The sequence below is a fragment of the Budorcas taxicolor genome, chromosome X (genome assembly GCF_023091745.1).
Source record: "Budorcas taxicolor isolate Tak-1 chromosome X, Takin1.1, whole genome shotgun sequence".
NCBI lineage: Eukaryota > Metazoa > Chordata > Mammalia > Artiodactyla > Bovidae > Budorcas > Budorcas taxicolor.
In genome coordinates this window covers 62,403,137-62,422,864 of record NC_068935.1, presented here as the reverse complement: position 1 = coordinate 62,422,864, position 19,728 = coordinate 62,403,137, and the positions used below count along the sequence as shown (strand labels likewise).

Below are 19,728 nucleotides of genomic sequence, written 5' to 3'. Positions count from 1 at the left end.
CTGGAGTAGAGGGCCAAGCAGGTGGGGAGGGGACAAGAGCCAGCTCACCAACGGCTGTGTGCCAGCCAGAGGCAGAAGGGGGGCATCAGGGATCGCAGCAGAGGGGTGACATGGTCAGACTGTCTTGGAGAAGGGTCGCTGGCTTTCCTTGGGGTTGTGGTTTGCAAAACTGTATGATCAAGGATAGGGAGGAGGCCAGTTAGGAGCCTCCAGTTAGGAAAGAAGCAATGAGGCCTCAGGAGGACTGGGGCCCCGGGTGACATGCAAGTCCGAGAGCTCAGGTAGATTAGCGATGCCATCTACCGCAGGGCTGGTTGGCTTGTCTTGGATGGGCTGAGTCGGCCATGCCTTGGGGACACACAGGAGCTACCAGAGGGTAGGCCGCTGGATGTCGAGATCTGGCCAAGATCCTGAAGGCAGGCATTCGGGAGTGTTGGAGGGAAAGGCAGGGGAGAATTGCAAGGGGGTGACCTGTCAGCCGCCCCAAACGCTACAGACAGGCTGCTCCTGGGATGCGGTGGTTATTGCTGGTGGCGTGGTCAGGGCAAGGCTCAGGTCAGTGTAGGTTGGGGCGTGGAGGGGCCAAGGGAGCCACGAGGGGCTTGGGCTGCTGGGCAGGAGCGCCTGGAGGGATGAGGCTCCTGGCAGAGGGAATTACCCGGAATCGCCAGGGGCTGGGTTGGAGGAACAGGTCTAACAAGAAAGGAGAGGACAAGGATGAAGACGGTTGACGTGAAAGACACGTGGCAGGGGCAGGGCCCTGATCCTGGAGGCTCCTGACCTGAATCAGGGAGGCCCTCACAGTGGGCAATTCTGGGGCTCGGTACCACGTGTTCACTCTTGCTGCTCACCCTGGTTCTCCGTCAGTGGGGCTGGGCCGGGAGGGCCCCGAGCAGAGCTGGGCCTGGCCTCCCTGGCTCAGCCGCTTTGCTCACTCACAGCCCTGCCGCAGTCGGCCTATGGGGGCTGGCAAACAGGGAGCGTCACTTCGAGTTGGCCCGCCCCATCATTGCTGGCTGGGTCTGCCAGGTGGCACACGTGCCCTCCCCCCCAACCCAGTCTCCAGCTGGGAGGAGCAGCTGGCTCCACCCCACCAGGATCGTCTCGGGGCTGCCTGTGGGCTCCGGGTTGAGTGAGACTTGCCTTTCCTGAAGGGCTTCTCCGGGGACCGCCACTCTGCCTGTGTGCCTCAAGCACGTTGCTCCTCTCTCTCTGGCTCCTGGGGCACTCGAGAGGTCCCTGCATTTCGAGGGCTGCAGCCCGGTGGGGGGCAGGCTGGTGGGCAGTCATGGCTGAGACAGGGAAACCTGAGCCCCAAGCCACGAGGTCCCGCTCGCTAATTTTAGAGAGCACATGTCACTGGAAACTCTCCCTTCCTGCCAGGAATCAGTCGCCTGGCTCTCCCCATCCTGACAGGGGCCCCTGAAGCCGCTCTCTGAACCAGGAAGCGTGATGGGTCCCTCATAGCCCCCATGAACCGCTTCACCTCAGGCTCATCCCTGGCAGGGGCCCTCCCATCTCTCCCTGCTCCTCTCGGCCGGTGTGAGTAGCAGGTGTCCACAAGAGCCCTGTAGAGGCCAGAGATGATGCCTCAGAGCAGGCGGCCTCGGTTGCTTTGTCTCCTAAGAGTGAGCACTTCGTTGGGGAAATACCCTCGCTGAGTCCTCCCTTCGCCCCTGGGGCCCTGGCTGTCCCGCACCCTCCTCGGGGCAGTGACTGGGCATGTCCATCCTAGCCTTTGCCCTGCTACATTCTGTACTCCAAGGCCAAACGTGCCTGTGTTTCTTGCCTTCCTACTTTGGCATTCCAGTCCCCTATAATGAAGGGTATATCTTTTTTGGGTGTTAGTTCTAAAAAGTCTTCATAGAACCATTCAGCTTCTTCAGCATTACGGGTCGGGGCATTGACTTGGATTACCGTGATATTGAACATTTGGCCTTGGAGACAAACAGAGATCCTTCTGGCTGGCAGCGGCGTGGCTGGTCTGGACCTGAGATATGTGCCTGGGCCCTGATCCCTTGTCCTCTGTCCCCCTCGCCCTGGGAAACCTCAGGGTGGTGATCCTGTCTAACACATGTGCTCTGGCAGCCGCCTGTGGACTGCCCACGGGAAGGGGCTGAGGAAAGAAGAGGTGTCTCCATCTCGTGGTTGCCCTGGGGCGTGGTTCCCTGGAAACTGAGAACATGGCGTGGTTGCCAGCTCGGGCCTTGGGGTCAGAACGGGCAGGAGTGCACATTCCAGCCACATTGGTTTCTGGCTCGTAAGCAATGGCTTCAGCCGCCTGAGTCTCTGTTTCCCTCTGTAAAATGGGGGCAGCGGTAGTGTCTGCCTCCCCAGGTGGGCTGGACGATTCAGCTGGCCTGTTCGAAGTGCCCCTAGCACGGGCTGCTCCGGGTGATCAGGGCGAGCGCAGCCTTGCAGCAAGGAAAGGGGCAGCGGGGCTGCTTTGGCATGTCCAGGCCCCACCCTGCAAAGTGCCAAGTTCTGGGCCTCCAGGCTGGACGTAAACCCAGTCCCCATTGTCCTGTCAGGCCCCTGCTGCCTGTGCCTTCGAGGCTGGAAGAGAGCCCCAGGGCTGCAAGCAGCCTTTGGGGGGCATTAGCAATCATGGTGGCAGAGGACAACTCCCAGGTCCATCTCCATCTTTGCCCTCGTATTGGCAGTATGTTGCTCTTCTCCAGGCTGGCGATCCAGAAGGACAGGTCTCGGCTGGAGGCAGGTAGAGGGTGGGCGCAACCCAGAGAAGTTCACGCGAGCCATTTTTTCCTCTCCCTTCATTTTATCAACAATTACAGCCTGCTTAGACGCCTGGTGACTCTCATCTCCCAGCAGGCCACGCTGTTGGCCTCCAACGAAGCCTTTAAAAAGCAGGCAGAGAGTGCCAGTGATGCGGCCAAGAAGTACATGGAGGAGAACGACCTGCTCAAGAAGGTGAGTTGGGTCCACCTGACCCCCTTCCTTCCCCCCTGCCATGTGACATTCTTCGTGGGCCTCGGAAATGTGTGACGCTGCTGTTGTCCGAAAAGTGAAGCAGTCAGGCAGATGGATGAATGGACATTTTTTGCTGTGGAGGGCAGGTGTCTGGGGGTCATGGTGGGCAAGGGGGTGCCCTGGCTGCTCTGTTGCCTCCCTCTGCTGTAGCCAGGTCAGACTCTTCCCTGATAAAACCGACTCCCTAAGGAGCCGAGCCCTGGGCTGTGAGCATGGGGCAAGTTAGCACAGAAACACCCAAGATAAGACCCCACTGGTCTTCCTGAGGATGGCTATCAGCTGGGGATGAGGTGGGGCAATCCTCAAAGGCTTGTCTGAGGAGGTGAGGTGTGAGCCAAGCTGAGGAGGAGGAGATGGACGGAGCTGGATTCAGAGGCAAAAGACAGTTGGCCTGGCAGTGCTGTGTGGAGTCGTCTTGGCTAGAGTGAAGGGTGGCGCTTGGGGAGAGGGAGACGGGAGGGTCTGGATCAGTTGGGGTTGACTGGCTGCAGTCCCCAAATGACAGCAAGTTGAGTTGTTGGCTAGCTTGGGGGTAAACTCGGAGGAGCTGCTGAGAATGGAGCCAGGGCAGGCAGGGCGTGTGGCCTGTGAGCTGTAGCAGGTGGCTGGGAACACACAGTGGCCCGATTCTGTGCTGACATTTCCGAAGGGGCCAGTGCCCAGGGCAGCTTGAAGAATCCCAGCTCAGTGGGGAGGACGGACCAGGCCTTCTCTCCCTCCCTCCCCTCTCCCCTCCTCCACCTGAGTGACCTGGATCCTTGGCGCTCTTCCTAGGAAGCTGGCGGTGTCACCAAGTTGGGTGGCAGGGACAGCGAAGAGAAGGTGCAGGAAGAGAACAGGAGCCTGAAGGCTGATCTCAAGAGGCTGAAGGACGAGCTGGCTGTCAACAAGCAAAGTGAGCGCTACCCTCAGGTCGCCCGTGGCCCCCAGAACTCTGGAGCCTCCGTGGGTGGCTGCCGCACCTTCTGTGCCAAAGGATTCATACCAGACTCGCACGCAGGCTGAAGAGCTGGGTGAAAGTAAACAGTGGCTCCCAGCTCGCCCAGCCGAAGCCCAGCTGGGGTTGGCCTCAGCCAGCGGGGCTTCGTGGTTTAGCAGTCTGTGCAGGGTCCCACCAAGGAGGGCCCAGGCACCCCAGAGATGCAGGGGCTACCTCCAGAGCATCTCAGCCAGTGCCAGGCATGGGGAATGGCACTCTGTCTTGTCAGCAGGGGCCTGGTGGGTGGGGAAGGCAGGCTAAACCAGAGCTGCTAGTGATGCTCCCATCTGCTTCCTTCCTAAAGCCCTCTCTTGACACGTCTCTTGTTCCCAGCTTCAAGGCCGGGGTCCCGCTGCTGCTCTCGCCCCGAACCTTTTCAGAATGTTTCTCCCAGGCCTCCAGCCCCCCTGAAGTCACTCCTGCTGAGAGCCACACAGGGTCTCTCCATGACAGGGTTTGGGGGGAGGGAGCCCCGATGTCTTCTGTTGCTCCAGGTTTGTTGGCCAGGCCTCTCCCACTTCTGGAGACTCCCTTTCTGGATGCTTCCACAGCAGCTGGCGGAGGAGTCTTCTTGAGAGAGGAGGGGTCTCCCAGACACACTCACTGGGGGCGGACCTGGGGCAGCCGCATCTGCTGTCTCCAGTAAACAGGGCTTTTCTCCCTCAACCTCATCTTTTCATTTTCCTTCCCTCACCACTTGTGCTCCCCCCAGAACTGGAGAAGGCGGAAAATGAAGCTCTGGCCATGCGGAAGCAGTCTAAGGGCCTCACCAAGGAGTATGACCGCCTGTTGGAGGAGCACACGAAGCTGCAGGTCAGCCCCTCAGCCTCTGGGCCGACCTGTCTGCTTGGCGAGGCCTTGGCAGCAAGCTGGCTACAGTCTCTCCCAGTTCCCCTGATTTCCTTTAGTGCTGCTCCAGCCAGTGCCAGTCTGGGCCCCAATAGCCAGAACCCTTCCTTGGGTAGGAGGTCTGTGGCCTGGTAGATGGCAGTCACTTAGCAAGGTGGTCTCCAGGCCAGCCCTTTGCGCTGTGGGCCTTCCCAGCCTCGTGCCCAGCATCAGTGCCCTTGAGAAGAGGTCCTTTCCTGCCATGTACCCCTGGTGCACAGTTTGGAGCCCCCCTGACTCCTGTTCAGGTTTACTGAAGGGCCCCAGCAAGTACCAGAGAGATTAATGGGAAACTCCCCTCCCTGCCCCAGGCCTTCCCTGCACTGGGGCAGAGAGCAGGGAGCATCACAGGTCCTAGTCACTTGCCCCATTTCCAGATGCTCCGGGAGACCGGAAGCTGGGCGTGAGGGCTACGGAAATATCCCTGAGCTCTGACAGCTTGACTGAGTGCTTGGGGGCCCAAGTTGGGGTGCCACAGAGGGTGGAGAGACTGTCCCCAGCCCCCAAAGGAGGACCAAGAGCTGGAGTTGAGAGCAGGCTCGCAGGCAGGATGTGGGAGGGACTTGCAAATGTGGAGGCCACTGTGAGGATGAGAGGGAGGGCAGGTGAGGCCCAGGAGATGGGAAAGAGCAGCAGCTTCAGTGAGGGGCTGCTCAGGAGGGGCTTCCGGCTGCCTGGCATGTGGTGAAAGGGGCGCCCGGCTGGGTCTTTGGGGCTGAGGGGACTGGAAGGCAAAGGGGAGGAGTGCACCCTGCCCCCCTCCACCGCTTTGCAATCTTCTGTCTCCTCTGCAGGCGGCAGTAGATGGCCCCTCGGACAAGAAGGAGGAGTGATGCTCCCCGGCCGCCCACAGCCGGCTACCGCTGGAGGGCCTGGCCTCGCTCCGGTACCGCCATTCTCTCCTTTGCGCTTCTGTTCCCTCATGCCGCTTGCTGTTCCATGCACTGCCTGCATTCCTTAGGGGATCCGGGTCCCCCTCCCCCCCCCAGAATGAGCCAGGCTGCGGCAGGGCTTGCTTCCCACTGGGCTAAGCCCCTCGATGTCGCATGCTGATATTCTGGGCTCCTAAGGCCCCTCTCCTCCGGTCCTGCCGCAAGGCAGGCAGAGCAGGAAGAATAGCTTCGTGGGGGGCAATAAAGTCTGTTGTGTCATGTCTGTGCTGCGTGCGTGTGACTGAGGCCGCGGGGAGGCCGCCTTGTGATCCCCCCGCCTGGACCAGCTGAGACACTGATGGCAGGCAGCTCGGGCAGAGACCCTGGCCTCAGGCTTGGCCCCAGAGGCCTGCAGGACGCTTTTCCCTGCCTTTGTTCTAATTCCCAAAGGCTCCCTCCTCCCAGGCCAGGTGCAGGCTTGCACTTGCCCCATCTATGCCCTGCCTCGGGCACCCCAGGCCAGGCCTGGCTTGACGGCCATGTGGGGCATGTTGGCCCCGTCATCTTCTGGGCCCAGGGGAGCTCGGGAGACACAGGGAACCCACTGGGCTTCCGGGTGGCAGCCTCACCCGCCTCCTCTGGGTCCTGTTCATCACATTGAGGCCAGATAGAGCATGGCAGAGTGCCACTAGTCCCTCCCTGCCCCGCCTCCTCCTGAAGGTTTCCAGGATGACCTCTGACTAATGCCAGAGAGAGTGAAGACGTGCCCTTGGTGGTGACCTACGCCTGGCCAAGGGCAAACAGAGGCAGTGGGCAGAGCCTCCAGGTGTCTCTTGGGGTCCCCTCCGCCACCCCATGAGCCTGCTCTGGCCTGGACACCCCCTGGGCTGCCTTGGCAGGTGGCTGCCATCAAGGAGGCTCTAGTGTTTTTCTGCTTCTGAGGACTGGGTGAGAGGGGTTGGGGGCAGGTCGGAGGTGTCTTTTGTCGGCATTCGGGGGCCCCTGGAAACGGGAGTGCAGACAGCCAGCATTGAGCACCAGCTTCTCCCACCAGGCTCAGGCTGGTGGCTCCCTTCAGCAGTGTTCTTTGCCCACGTTCTCATGGAGAGTGCCACCCCCCCCTTTCCGGGCAGCCTTCTAGGTGGTGTCTGCCGTGAAGGGAGGCTGCAGATGACACCCTCTGGTTGCTATGCCAAGGCTGAGAGCTCGTCCCACTTTTCCAGGAAGTGTTCCCTGACTACCTCGGCCTCGCTGAGCTCGCCTTGCTCTGAACTCCTGCAGGCCAAAGTCCGCACTGTGGGCCCTTAGGTTCTTCCCTGGGCTGGGCGGAAGGGAAGCAGCTAGCTGGGGACGAGAAAAGAGTGACGGGGATGGCCAGCTCTTAAAAGTGGAAAGCATGGTGCCCACCTTGCTTAAGACTGGAGGGCCAGCTGTGGGCACTCCCCGCTCCGGCCCATTCTGAAGGCTGCTGTCAGCCGGCAGCCTCTGCTTAGAGTGGGGCTGTAAGCCACTGTACCCAATAGTCTCTGCCTTGCTTGCACCTCTGGTAACCTCGTGGGCACCACGGGGCTGGGCTGATCCATCTCCTGGCCTGTCTCTCCCACTGCTGGTCTGCATGTCCTCTGTCTACTGCAGGGACGGGTTCCCTAGTTAACAGGACCCAGCCAAGCAGCATGACCTCTGTCAAGTGCCCCTTACTGCGCTGTTGATGTTTTCTGAGTCTTGCCTGGTGGCAGGTGGCCTGGAGGCCATTTGGCAAGAGGTGACAAGGATGTGAGCCAAGGCACGGCCATGGCTAGAAGAATGGAGATGTGAGGGAGCTGGTGTGACTCAGGGTCAGAAGATCCCCTGGAGGAGGAAATGGCAACCCACTCCAGTATTCTGGCCTGGAAACTCCCCCAGACAGAGGAGCCTGGTGGCCTACAGTCCATTGGTTCGCGAAGAGGCAGACACGACAGCACATGCAGGGTGTGGAGTGGCGAGGGCCTGGGGCGGCAGGGACTGTTGAGTTGGAGGGTGTGAGGGCCTTTTTGGGAAAGCCACACTGGTGGCGCTGACCCACCAGCGCACGGGCTTCTTGGGGTTGAGGGTGTGGTGAGAGCAGAAGCTTGTAGGATGAGGAGCCTTTCAGAGAAGGGTGGGACAAGGGTTGGGTTGGCAGGCCAGGCGTTGGCACTGCAGGGGCTGGGCCACCATCTCGCCAGGGAGGTGCCTCCGCCAGCCGAGGCTCCAGAGGCCCAGCTTGACTTGGGGTGGGGCCTACTCAGCTGATATTCCTCCCCAGGCTCCAGTGACCTACACCAAGGTTCTCCTTGGTGACCACCAGAGCGTTTGCTTATGACTGGCACAAGTCAGAGCCCACCCCTGGCTGTCCAGTTGAGAGCTCAGGCCCTCCCCTCACTAAGGGGTCGCTGCCTGGCTAAACAGGGGGAATGGCCTGTGAGGGACTGAAGAGGAGCCAGTTCTCTGTTTTCTCTGAAGGGCCACCCCATCCCTTCTGCCCAGGCTGGCATTCAGAGCAGGCAGCCGGTACCCTACCTTGATGCCCACCCCGGGAAGGCCCGCCTCAGCTGATAAGCAGACTGGCCCTGGCCACCCGTGTCTGTGTCTCACCCCACCCTCCCTCCTGTTACTCTGGATGGATCCTGAATGGATTTCCTTGGTCCACTTCTTCCCAGCCCCTCTGAAACCTCGTGCCAAGGCGTGTGTAGTCTCAAACTTCCCCCAGAATCATTTTCAGGATGGCAGTTGAATGGCAGTAAGTGCATTTCCGTCGTGTGCAGCCATCCCCATTGTGCATCTCCTGAACTGTTCCCTCTCTCCAAACGGACACTGTCCCCACTGAACACTAATTTCCCCCTCCCCCCACTTTCTCTTGGAATTGCACTCCTCAGAGAGGTCAAGTCACACAGGATGTCTTCCAGCTGCTTTCCACCATGTGTCATGTCCCAGAGGTTCATCCATCTTGTCAGAATTTCCCTCAATTTTCAGGATGGAGCTCCTTTTTGTTCCTCTCTGCGGAGACTTGGGTTGTTTCCACCCCTTAATGCCATCCTGATCAGGTTTTTGCATTTCCCCTCACCCCAGATTTCTCTTGTCCTGTGTGATCTGATCACCAAAGCTCCAACAGAGCCCATCACCCCCTCCTCCCTGACACTTGGAGAGGATGGTGGGCCCTCACATGCGTGTTCTGGGTGGTGGAGGGGTGTCCCTCCCAACTTTCCTGACTCTGCAGCCAGCCCCCACTCTGTGTCCAGAGTGTCCCAGGGCCCCAGGGCTCGGTGCCTGGGCCAAGGCTCCCTCTCTAGCTACCCAGGGACTCATCCAGGCTCAGGGCTGTCTTTATGTAATGAGAACTTCCAAAGTTCTGTCTACAGTGCAGACTTTCTAGAACTTCAAACTCCTTGTCTAGACATTTCTACTTGGTAGATAACACTGTCCCCTCTGAACCTTGTCTTCCTAGTGCAGGGCCTGGCAACACCACTCTTCTTGGGGTCCCAGCCATCCGCAAACCTGTTAGTTGTTCAGTTGCCAAGTTGTGCGCAACTCTTTGCAACCCTATGGACTGCAGCATGTCCATGGGGTCAGTGATGTCATCCAACCATCTCATCCTCCATCACCCCCTTCTCCTGCCCTCCATCTTTCCCAGCATCAGGTGCAGGTAGGTCACTAACCTGGTGACCGCACCTGCTAGTGCCCTGGTCCTGCCCAGTGACCAACCTTCCCCAGGGCCCTACCTGCTCTCAGAGGAGCACCCTTGAGAAGCTACAGAGCCCAGACTTAACACCCACCTACCCTGCTTGGTGTGTTCCTTTTTAGTTGCCCTTGGGCCCCATATGTCAGCTCCCTACACTGTTCCTGGAACTGTGCCAGGTGTACAGACCTTAGAACCAACACTTGCCCAGGGAAGCCACTCAAGGTGGGGAGGGCTCATACCCCTTCATCCCCTGACTGCCCCCCAACACCTGACAAGCAGGAGCCATCTTTGGAAAATGATCTTTATTGCTGTTTGCAGTGGCTTTTAGCACAGTAAGGGCGTCCCCACTGGACCCTGGCCCTCCCCCAGCCCCACCCATCCAGCCCATGTCAGGGTGTGAGGGAAGCCCCTCAAGGGCCCCTTCAGGACTAGACATGACACACAGGGTTCAGTGAACCTGCCACATGGAGGATTTGAGACATGGACAGGGTATCAGCCTGAAGCTCTCAGGTGGGAGCCATACCTAGGCTGGTGCCCACCTTGGGTCCCTGCAGTGGTGGTGCCCATCCCAGAGGGCAGGGTGGGGGCCAGCCTGAGCAGGCCAGGTGGGAAGCCCCGGGCCCCCATGGTGATGCACCGGCCAACCCCCTCGACTTGTGGGGACACCCAGTGAGTCTCCCCCACCACCTTGCACTTTTCCACTGGTCTGGGGCTGGGGACTGCACATGCATACCCACACGATGGACTTGCACACTTGATAGCTTGAAGCTTCTGTTTTGCCTATGAAAATTAGATCTAGAAATTCACACTCCTTGGCTGGGGGGCACAGGTATAAGGGGCTGAAAGGGACGGGGCATGGCAAGGAGAGGGACATTGGGGTGTTTCTCTTAGAAATATACAAGCAGAAATCTCTCAAGTTTTTATAAAATGTGCAAAATACAAGCCTCATTTGCCCACAGGCACAACTTACACCTGGTATTCACCATTGCTAAGAGAGAAGAGATCTATACCCTATGTACTCACACACACGTGCACTCATACACAAGCTCACACAATTGATATTGGTGGCAATTGGCGCAGGAACCGAAGGTCCCGTTGCTGGCTGGCTCTCTAAGCGTCTAGATCGGGGATGGGGAGAGGGGTCTAGCCCAGCTGAAGTATCTGCCTTGGTTCTGCAGCTGTGCCCCCCACCTTCCCCCTCTGCTCTCCAATCCTGGGCCCCACACTGCCACCTCTGGGGTGGGGGCCACCCAAGGGTGTGTCGGGCAGAACCTGGAGAGGCAGGCAGGGAGCAGCGGGCTGAGGTGAGACTGCAGCGGGTACTAGCGGTGGGTGGGGGGGGGTAATGCTGGGGAGCAGCGTGTGCACCAGCTTGATTATGGGGGTGGGGGAGGCATCTATTTTTGGTGGGTTGTATTTTTTTTGGTGTTTTATTAAAAATGGAAAAAAAAGTTGAGTTATAAGCACTCTGGTGCTTCCTCCCCTCCCCCCACCCCAGGCAGGCAGACCCCCATTGAGTGGCAGGGAAAGGTAAGCCCCCCAGGAGGCGTGGGGGGGGTGCTAAAGCAGGGGTGCTATGGCTACAAGAGGGGGAGCTGGTGCCGGGGGCCCATCACATGACGCTCTCCACCACCACCACCTTGCTGCTCTCAGACACTGGGGTCAGGGTGGTCAGGCCCCTGACATCCGAGTCTTGAGCTCTGTATTCCAGGTGGTGGAGGCCCCAGATGGGCTGCGTCAGGTGCTGCCAGCGCTGTGGGAGAGAGGGGGGTGCCTTGAGTGCCTGGGGAGGGGCCCCCGCTCACCCTGGGCCTCTGGCCACTTCCCGCCACCTGCCACCAACTTGGAGCCCCAGACCAGCCCTCCTGGGGTCGCTGGCCAGGCTGCGACACCTGCACTAGGGAAACCAGGTTCAGGGGAGGGTCGAGTGAGTGAGTGCAGTCGCTCAGTTGACTGCGACCCCATGGACTGTCGCCCACCAGGTTCCTCCGTCCATGGGATTTTTCCAGGCAAGGGTACTGGAGTGGGCGGCCATTTCCTTCTCCAGGGGGATCTTCCCAACCCAGGGATCAAACCTGGGTCTCCCGCATAGCAGGCAGACGCTTTACCATCTGAGCTACCAGGGAAGCCAGTGGAGGGTTGAGTGGCTGTAAAAGCAGAGGCTGGGGACAGATCTCTCATGACCTGAGGCCCTGGAGGGCCCATTTCTCTTCCACCTATACCCCATCGAGGGCACCCCAGGCACCCTGGAGGTCCTGTCTGGACCCAAGGGGGGGCCGTGGATGGAGGGGGGCATGGGGCACTGACCTCAGCCATGGTCCCCTTGGCCCTGAGGAGGCAGCCCAGGAGGTGGAGGGGCACACACAGCATGGAGGAGAGCGCAAAGGCCCAGCCCACGGCCTCGCCCCACCATGGGTACACGTAGGTATTGTTGTAGACCAGCGGCTCGTGGTAGACCATGTTGAAGATGAAGATGCCCTGTGGGTGAGAGAAGCTTGGCACTCATCCCCAGCAGCCACGGCCAGCTGGCCCCTGGGTGCCCTGCACCCTGCCCGGCCTTCTCCCTTACCATGCACACCAGTGGGGTGAAGAAAGACCAGCACCATTTCATCCAGGGGCAAGGTCGGTACCCGATCATGCAGGCCACGTCGTCCATGAAGCGATCAGCTCCTGCAGAGACAGGGCGGGCCAGAGCTCGAGACGCCCACCGCTGCCCCTGACTGCCCCAGCCTGGCTCGCCTGTTGACCCCGACCTACCGTACACCCAGGCGACCACCACACACTCCCAGAAGGCCTGCCAGAGCAGCGTGGTGCCACTGGCTGAGTAGTAGTCAAACAGCTGGAAGACATACATCCCGCCCTGCGGAGGGGGCCGGGTCAGGGGGGCTGGCAGCTGGCCGCCTGCAAGGAGGGGTAGGGGTGGGCAGCCCACGTCCCACTCGTACTCACATCGGTCACCATGGAGAGGTCGATGACAAAGCAGATGGTGCAGCAGAGGGCCACGGAGATCTCCCTTTGGAACCGGAAGTAGTAGGAGGCTGGGAGGAGGTCCAGCAGGCCAGTGATGAAGCCTTCAACACCTACAAACTGTAGCCGGGCAACTCAGGCTGGGCCCCTCCCCTGCCCACCCACGGTCTCCTGGTGCCCAGGGTGCCCTAGGCCCACGACCACCCCCCATCACACACCTCTTAGGCCCACAACCCCTTGCAAACCTGGCTGTCGAGACCAAGCAGCAACAGCATGAAGAAGAACAGGGCTGCCCAGAGCGGAGCCACGGGCATCAGTGTGACGGCCCGCGGATAGGCAATGAAAGCCAGGCCAGGGCCTGAGGGAGAAGGTGCGGGGTGTGGACATCCAGAGCCCCCCACCCACATCTTGTCCCTCACCCCACCCTGCCCCCCAGCACCAGGGTAATGAACTATGGCAGGGTACCCTGTGGACAGAGGCCTTCCCACTTGTGGCAAAGTATCACCAGGCCACTCCCACCCCTGTGTGTGGGCCATGCCAGGGACCACGATGGCAGGTTCCCACAGGCCCTTGGTAGACTGACACCTGCAATGGGGATGTCTGGCTCAGCCTTTGGGGCCTGGGTTCCAGCACCCATTGCAGTCACAGGTTCCCACGGACCCAGAAAAGGCCACCCTTTCCCTGGGCAACACTCTGCAAGGAGGACACACCCCGAGGCCCCTGGAGAGACACAGATGGGGGCTTGGGGCTCCGGCCCTGAGCTCAGCCAGGCCTCCTCCTGGCCCACACTGATGGGACAAATTGAGTTGGACTTTTCCCCATTTCTCACAATGGCTATTTGCGTGTGTTCATATCCGTGGTCCAGCTGCGGCTCCAGAAGCCCGGCTGGGGCTTGCTGGGGCTGGGGGTTCTTTACCTGATTCTGCTACCTTGGAGATGTGCACGCCCTGTTCTGTGGCCATGAAGCCCAGGATGGAGAACACCACGAAGCCTGCAAAGAAGCTGGTCCCGCTGTTGATGAGGGCGAGTATGATGGCATCCCTGTGGACGGGGGACACGCAGGCTCTTGAGACTGCCTGCCGCCCACAGGTGGGTAGGGCAGGGCAGGGGCGGCCGGCTACAGTGCCTACTTGTAGCAGTTGTTGTTGAAGCGATTGTAGCTGCCCAGGGCGGTGAGAGCCCCCAAGCCGATGGCATAAGAGAAGAAGATCTGTGTCCCTGCGTCAATCCATACCTGGAGGTGAGCCAGGGAAGAGGAGGTGAGCCAGGGAAGAGAAGGTGTGGGAAGCCCTGCTGGGGTGCCTGTCCCCCACCCTGTCCCCCACCACCACCGTGTCCCCTCCCTCTGCTCTCCCTCACCTGAGGGGATGCCAGCTTTGACCAGTCAGGCTTGAGATAGTAGATGATGCCATCCAAAGCGCCAGGTAGCAGCACTCCGCGCACCAGCAGCACAACGAGGACCACATAGGGGAATGTAGCGGTGAAATACACGATCTGGGGGGGGGGTCAGGCTGCTCAGAGCGGGGTCCTGCTGGGAAGGCCGCAGTACCCCCCATGCTGGCCACTCAAACCACCGCCCCCTACCCTGCCTTCTAGTCAGAGCCATGGCTCCCAAAGGAGGCTGTGCTCAGCTGGGGTACTGGCAGCCCCAAAGCAAGCAAGGTTAGCTGCAGGGAGGGGGGACAGGGTCAGGTCCCATGCTCCCTGGTCCCCTGACTCTAGGTCATGTGCTCGCAAGGTCCTTGGGATTAGAACTCAGCCCGCCAGAGACAGGTAAGAGTGAGATAACACCGAAGGTGTCTGCCTCCCGAGCAGGTCCGCCTGCTCAGCACGCTCTTATTTTGTGTCTGTTCAGTGGTCCCCCCAGCCGGACAGTGGGCCCCTGAAGGAGCGATGTGTCCAGGCTTCCCGCTGGGGCCCTCTAGGCCACACATCAGGGGATAGAAACAGGCAGTAGACCGGGTCTACCCACACCCTAAAACTGACCAGAACCCTAAACCTGAGCCGGAATTGACAAACTGGGAGGGTGGGAAGGCGGGACAGGGATGCCCCACCCCCAGGGAAGGGGCAGCCACTGCAGGGGCGGTGGGGCTCAGGGGCCGGACTGAAGTACAACCCCTGATGCAGTCACCTCCCGTGGCAGCAGTGGTCCCTGGCAGCTGCACCCCACGCCCAGGCAGTGGTGACCCAGCCCCAGGGTCTCCCCCGGCTATACCTTGCCTGTTGACTTGACCCCCTTCCAGACACAGAAATAGACCAGCACCCAGCAGGTCAGCAGACACAGGGTCACCTCCCAGTTGAGGGCCCCCGGCACCTCCAGCCCTCCGGAGAGCCGCAAGACTTTGTTCCTGGAGAAGGAAAGCCCATGAGAGTTGTGCCTGCAGAGGCCAAGAGACTGGGGTTGTCCTGGGTGGCATTGCTCTGGCAGCTCTTGAGTCTAGCTGGTCCCACCAGTGCTTCTGGGAGGCCTGGTGTAAGTCCCCAGCCTGGGGTCCCTGCAGTCTGTGTGCCTGGACCCCCAGGTGGCCCAGCACCATGCCATCCCCAGTGGGCCCAACAGCAGTTCCTGCTTCCCTCCCCAGGCAGGCACAGCCTGCTCTGCATCCCTGATGGAATGCCTCCAGGGCGGGGCCCGGGACACACCCATGTGCATGTACCTGTGCGCACATGCACATACACACATGTGCACACACAAGCTACATGCAGGAGGCAAGACAGACTAGGCCTGGCTCCGAGGTGCTTTGACTCACTCCCAGAACTCGATGACTGGGGACCGGCGGTCGGCAAGCTGGTCACATGTGAGGTTGGCCATGGTGGCATTGGCACAGTCTTCGTGGCGGAAGATCTCCACACAATCGGGAGTGTTCCACGTGTGGCCACACGTGGCCCAGGGCAGCGTGGTGGTGAAGGACTTCACCAGATAATAGAAGCCCCAGGCCAGCACCATGATGTAATAGGTGTTGCAGTAGAAGACGATCACCATGGAGGCGTAGCCCAGGCCTGGGGAGCAGGGGAGAGTCTCTATCCAGGCTCATCCCTGGCCAGCCCCCCATTGCTCCCACAATCTGCTGACCGGGCAGTGCCGGTGGTCCCTGCTGGGCCCCTAACATCCTGCTCCCCACATCTCCTGACTTTGACCCCCCTCAGTGCAACCAGACCCTTCTGTTGCTGTCCACCCAGACCCCTCTGAGCCCCCAACTTTCCTTGTACAAGTGCCCCAGGCCAGGCAGACCTCTCAATCTGTGGCCAAAAATCAGGCCCTGTTTCTCCCCCAGCCCCCTGCTTCCTCCCCAGCCCTCGGACAAGCACACATCCCAGCATGAGAGGCAAGTCCTGTTTCCCTAGTCTCACACCTGTCATCCCCTGAGTCCCACTGCCAGCATGATGGGTGAAGGAAGGGCAAGACTTCACCTGTTTCCCGCCCCTCCCAACTGGGAACCTGGGGCAGGGTGGCAGACAGTCACCCTCTCAGGGGCAACCTCAGCCAGTCACTTCATGAGTCTGTGCCACAGCCTAGTGTCAGCTCCTTCAGCTTTTCCTGCCATCGTGTCTCACACCCAGCCACCCTCCTTCCAGCCCCAAGGGTGCTGGACAGGGCTTTCTCACCCGGCGGGGACGGGGAGAGGTCCATCCTCTCTGCCCCCACCAGGGTCACCCAGGTAGGTGGTCTTCAAATCCTCGCAGCTTGGGGGCCATATGACAAGCCTGGTGCTCAGACAGGATGAGGTTTACTGTAGTGGGTACCATCTTTGTCCCAGGGGTGGAGAAAGGCAGAGGTCCACAGGGGTCACACACGGGCTGCCAGAGCTGCTCACCTTTGAACAGGGGGCAGATATTCCAGACGTTGATGCTGCCGGCCTTCATGAACTGGCCCAGCGAGATCTCCAAGAAGAAGATGGGGATTCCTCCGATCAGGGCAATCAGGACGTAGGGAATAAGGAACACACCTGGGGAACAAAGCTGGAGGTGGGCACTTGCACAGGGTTGCCCCTCGGCCAGGCAGGGGACCTGACCAGAACTGCACAAGTGCGGTAAGACAGCCCAGGGCCTTCCCAAGCCCTGGGGGGTGGGTGGAGCCCCACCTTCAGGCTCCACCCAGGCCATGATAACTTCCCACTGAGTGAATCAGTATAAGGGGTGGCCGCTGACTCAGGAGCCCAAGGTGAATAGTATTGCGGCGGGGGGGGGGGGGCGGGCATCGGGCAGAACCCCATTTCCTTCTGGTTTCCTGAGAGCCCGTTTTCCCTATAGGGCTTTGGCCCCTACTCACCGAGGGTGAGCTAACTAACGGGCACGGCAGAGACACGCACTTGTGGATACAAGCCACCCCTTGAGCCGCAGTTTGCTGGGCGGCAGAGGAAGGAACTGTGAGGGCATGAATGAGTGTGCATGCTCATGCCTGTTGGCTGTGGTTGGCACTCGGGCCTGGGGACCCGCTGGGCTTGGGTAAGGGAAGGGAGCCTCTTGCCCGCACATCTGAAGGCCCAGGAAGAAGGTCGGTGGGTAGAGTTGTCTACCAGTGAGCAGAGTGCAGGGTATCTGAAAGGGTTGCTAAGTAAGGACAGGAAGTGACCAAGTTGGGGGAGCCTGGCAGGTACAACAAGACAGGAGCGCCCAGGATGGGGGTGGAGGACCCCTCCCCTCCAGGCCCCCAACCCTTGCCCCAGCTCACCAGGCAACTACTCAAAAGGCTAAGCTTTGGCTGCCGCTTGGCTGGGCCTGCGGTCTCCGCATCCTCCTGCTGTGACCTTGGGCCAAGGCCTTTGCTCTGAGCCTCAGTTTCCCACCTGCCACCTCGTCCCTGCAGCTTTTCCCACCACCCCCCTGGGGCTGCTTTGCAGTCACAGGACACACGCGTGCCCATCGCTGTTGCTAAGCTGGGCTGGGGCGGGCAGGCATGGGGTGTGCATACAGTGTGTCCAGCAATGGCGCCAGGCGGCCCGGGCTGCCGGCTTCCCAAGCCTGGCTCCGGCACCCAGTGTTCCAGGCCCAGGCTCGAGGGGAGGGGAGGGGAGGGGAGGGGAGGGGAGGCAAGAGGAAGAGAGAGAAGGGAAGGGAGGGGAAGGCAGGGGGAGGGACAGAGTGGCCCATTGTGTGTGTGTTCGTGTGTGCACACGTGGGGGGCCGGCACAATGTGCCACTTGTGTGCCTGATTGGAGGGGGCATCCAGGGCTCCTCACCTCTGAGGCCTCCCCCGAGGCGGGAGGCCTCGCCCGGCCACCTCAGTGGCCAGTCACTTGCGGGTGGTGGTGCTGGGGTGGGGGGCGGACACAGCTCGAGGCTTCCTTCGCAGGCCCCCTCCCCCACCACGTTGCCAGGCACATGACCAGCCAGGGGGGTGGCCGCCTGGCTGGGCCACCGAGCGGCGACGGCGGGCAAGGGGCGGCCCCCCGGCCCTTCCCCTCCCTCGCCGGCCCGGGGGCCTCCCCACCCGCTGGACTTCGCCCTGCTGCCCCGGTGGGGCTAGGGAGGGGCCCGGCGCTCACCTCCGCCGTTCTTGTAGCACAGGTAGGGGAAGCGCCACACGTTGCCCAGGCCCACGGCGAAGCCCACGCACGACATGATGAAGTCCATCTGGCGCGTCCAGGTCTCGCGCGGCGGAACGGCCAGGAGGCTGCCGGGCGCCCCCAGGGCCGCGGGGCCGTCGCCCTTGGCCGAGGCTCCGTCGGGCCCGGGAGCGATTAGGGGGCCCTTCTTCTCCTCGCCGGACACGCTGTAGATGCCGTTCTCCGCGCTCTTGTTGGCCATGGCCGGGGGCACGGTGGCCCGCGGGGGCGGGCGGGCAGACAGGCGCGGGGTCGCCAGCGGCGCAGGGGGGGATAAAGGCCCCGAAGGCGCGGGCCCGCCGGGGGCCGAAGACGGCCGGACCGGGGGGTCGGGGCGGCGGGCGGGAGGCGGGCGGGGTGCGGGACAGCGGGGGCGGCGCGGTCAGAAGCAGTCCACGAAGCACTTGAAAGTGAGCCTAAAGAATCTCATGTGTGTCGGGGGCCCGGGGGCTCGCGGGCGGCGGCGGGGCCCGATCGGGCGGCGGCGACGGCTCCCGAGGCTCCTGCCCGCAGCTCCCGCGGCGGCGGCGGCGGCAGTTGCTCGCCTGGCCTGAGGCTCAGCCTAGCCGGGGCGCGGGCGGCATCCGCAGCCCCCTGTCTGCAAGCGGCGGCCGGAGCAGGAGCAGGAGCCTGCGGCCCGCACCTCCCGCGCGCTCCCCCCCTCCCCCCCGCTGCGGCCCGGCCCGGCCCGGCGCGGCTGCCCGACTCGCCTGCGGCTCCCGCGTCTGCGGCGGCCTAGGCGTTCGCCCCTCCTTCTCGGCGGCGGCGGCGGCGGCGGCGGCAGCGGCTTTAGCCGCTCTCCGGCCCGCAGCGAGCTCAGCGACTCACCACCGCGTTCTGATCTCGCCTCTCCTCCTTGGCCGGACTACTGGCCGCTTATGAACCGTCTCCAGGGTGACGTCACTCTCGCCCCGCCCCCCCGCGGACGGGCCTCGCCCCTCCCCCTCCGGGTGCCCGCCCCCCCGCCCTGGTCACCCCGCCCACCTCCTCCCGCCCTTCTCCAGAGCCAGAGACTCCGCTCCCGCTGGAGGCCGCCCGCTACCTGGGGCGCCCGCCAGCGCCTCCTTCCCGGGGCCCAGCCGCCCCTGATCCCGGGTTCCTCCGGGCCCGGAGCACCGTCCAGCCACCTCACTTGCCCTTCCCGCTTCGAGGCCAGCCGCTGGCCTGGCTACCTTATTGGACATCCTGGGGCGCCCCCCGCCCCAACCTCCTTCTTGCAGCCTGGCCCATCTCTGAGTCCCAGCTGAGGATGGGTACCAAGGCCTCCAGCTTCCGGGCCCCGTGACACCACCTCAGGGGTGCAGGCTGCTTCTACCTGCTGAAGCACTGGGCCCAGCGAGCCCCCTCAGAAAGGCTGCGGTGGCGGTGTGGGGGTCTGTCTCCAGGTGTGCTGAGGGGCTTTGCTGAGACCCTGTCTCCTGCCCTTGGGTCCCCCACACCCCCCAGGGAGACAGCCTTGGTCTGTCAGTGTCCCGGTTGTCGGAGTGACAGCGCTCGGAGTGACAGCGCTCGCTGACTCTCCTGAACAGGCCGAGGGAAGCCTGACTGGCCGATGGACAAGGCCGCACTTTTTCACCCAAGTGGACGGTGGGAGGGATTCCTGCGGCCCCTCCACATGCCCGACCTGCAGGAGACTGTGGCACTATAGGGTAAGGGTGCCCTCTGGTGCTTGGCAGGTGCACAGACCCTCCCCCAAAGGCCTCCACTCCACGCTTTTCTCTCCCCAGGGATCAGCAGGACCCAGGTTCTTCAGCTGCTTCCCCAGCAGCCCTTGAGCCGCCTGTTTGG

The 19,728-nt window shown here is 61.8% G+C and overlaps 2 protein-coding genes and 1 non-coding gene across 3 annotated transcripts in view; 1 reads left to right on the top strand and 2 right to left on the bottom strand.

The window, feature by feature from the left end:
• Positions 1–6,013, top strand: part of BCAP31 (B cell receptor associated protein 31) — a 29,021-nt gene extending 23,008 nt beyond the window's left edge. Inside the window, exons 5-8 of the mRNA XM_052663081.1 lie at positions 2,796–2,931; positions 3,766–3,886; positions 4,683–4,783; positions 5,653–6,013. Coding sequence (XP_052519041.1) covers positions 2,796–2,931; positions 3,766–3,886; positions 4,683–4,783; positions 5,653–5,691 — 397 coding nt within the window. The 3' untranslated portion in view covers positions 5,692–6,013. The remainder of the gene's footprint in view (positions 1–2,795; positions 2,932–3,765; positions 3,887–4,682; positions 4,784–5,652) is intronic.
• A 3,710-nt stretch (positions 6,014–9,723) lies between these two features.
• Positions 9,724–18,467, bottom strand: SLC6A8 (solute carrier family 6 member 8). Its single transcript, XM_052663821.1, has 13 exons — positions 17,881–18,467; positions 16,210–16,341; positions 15,145–15,394; positions 14,610–14,742; positions 13,754–13,888; positions 13,525–13,628; positions 13,311–13,435; positions 12,640–12,752; positions 12,377–12,514; positions 12,185–12,287; positions 11,997–12,097; positions 11,735–11,905; positions 9,724–11,180 (listed from the first exon to the last, which is right to left on the bottom strand). The coding sequence occupies exons 1-13, from the start codon at positions 18,140–18,142 to the stop codon at positions 11,040–11,042; spliced, it is 1,908 nt and encodes a 635-aa protein (XP_052519781.1). The 5' UTR covers positions 18,143–18,467; the 3' UTR covers positions 9,724–11,039.
• On the bottom strand, positions 11,482–11,553 carry TRNAS-GCU (transfer RNA serine (anticodon GCU)). Its single transcript has one exon. It is a non-coding gene; the product is annotated as a tRNA-Ser (tRNA).
• Positions 18,468–19,728: the final 1,261 nt, after the last annotated feature.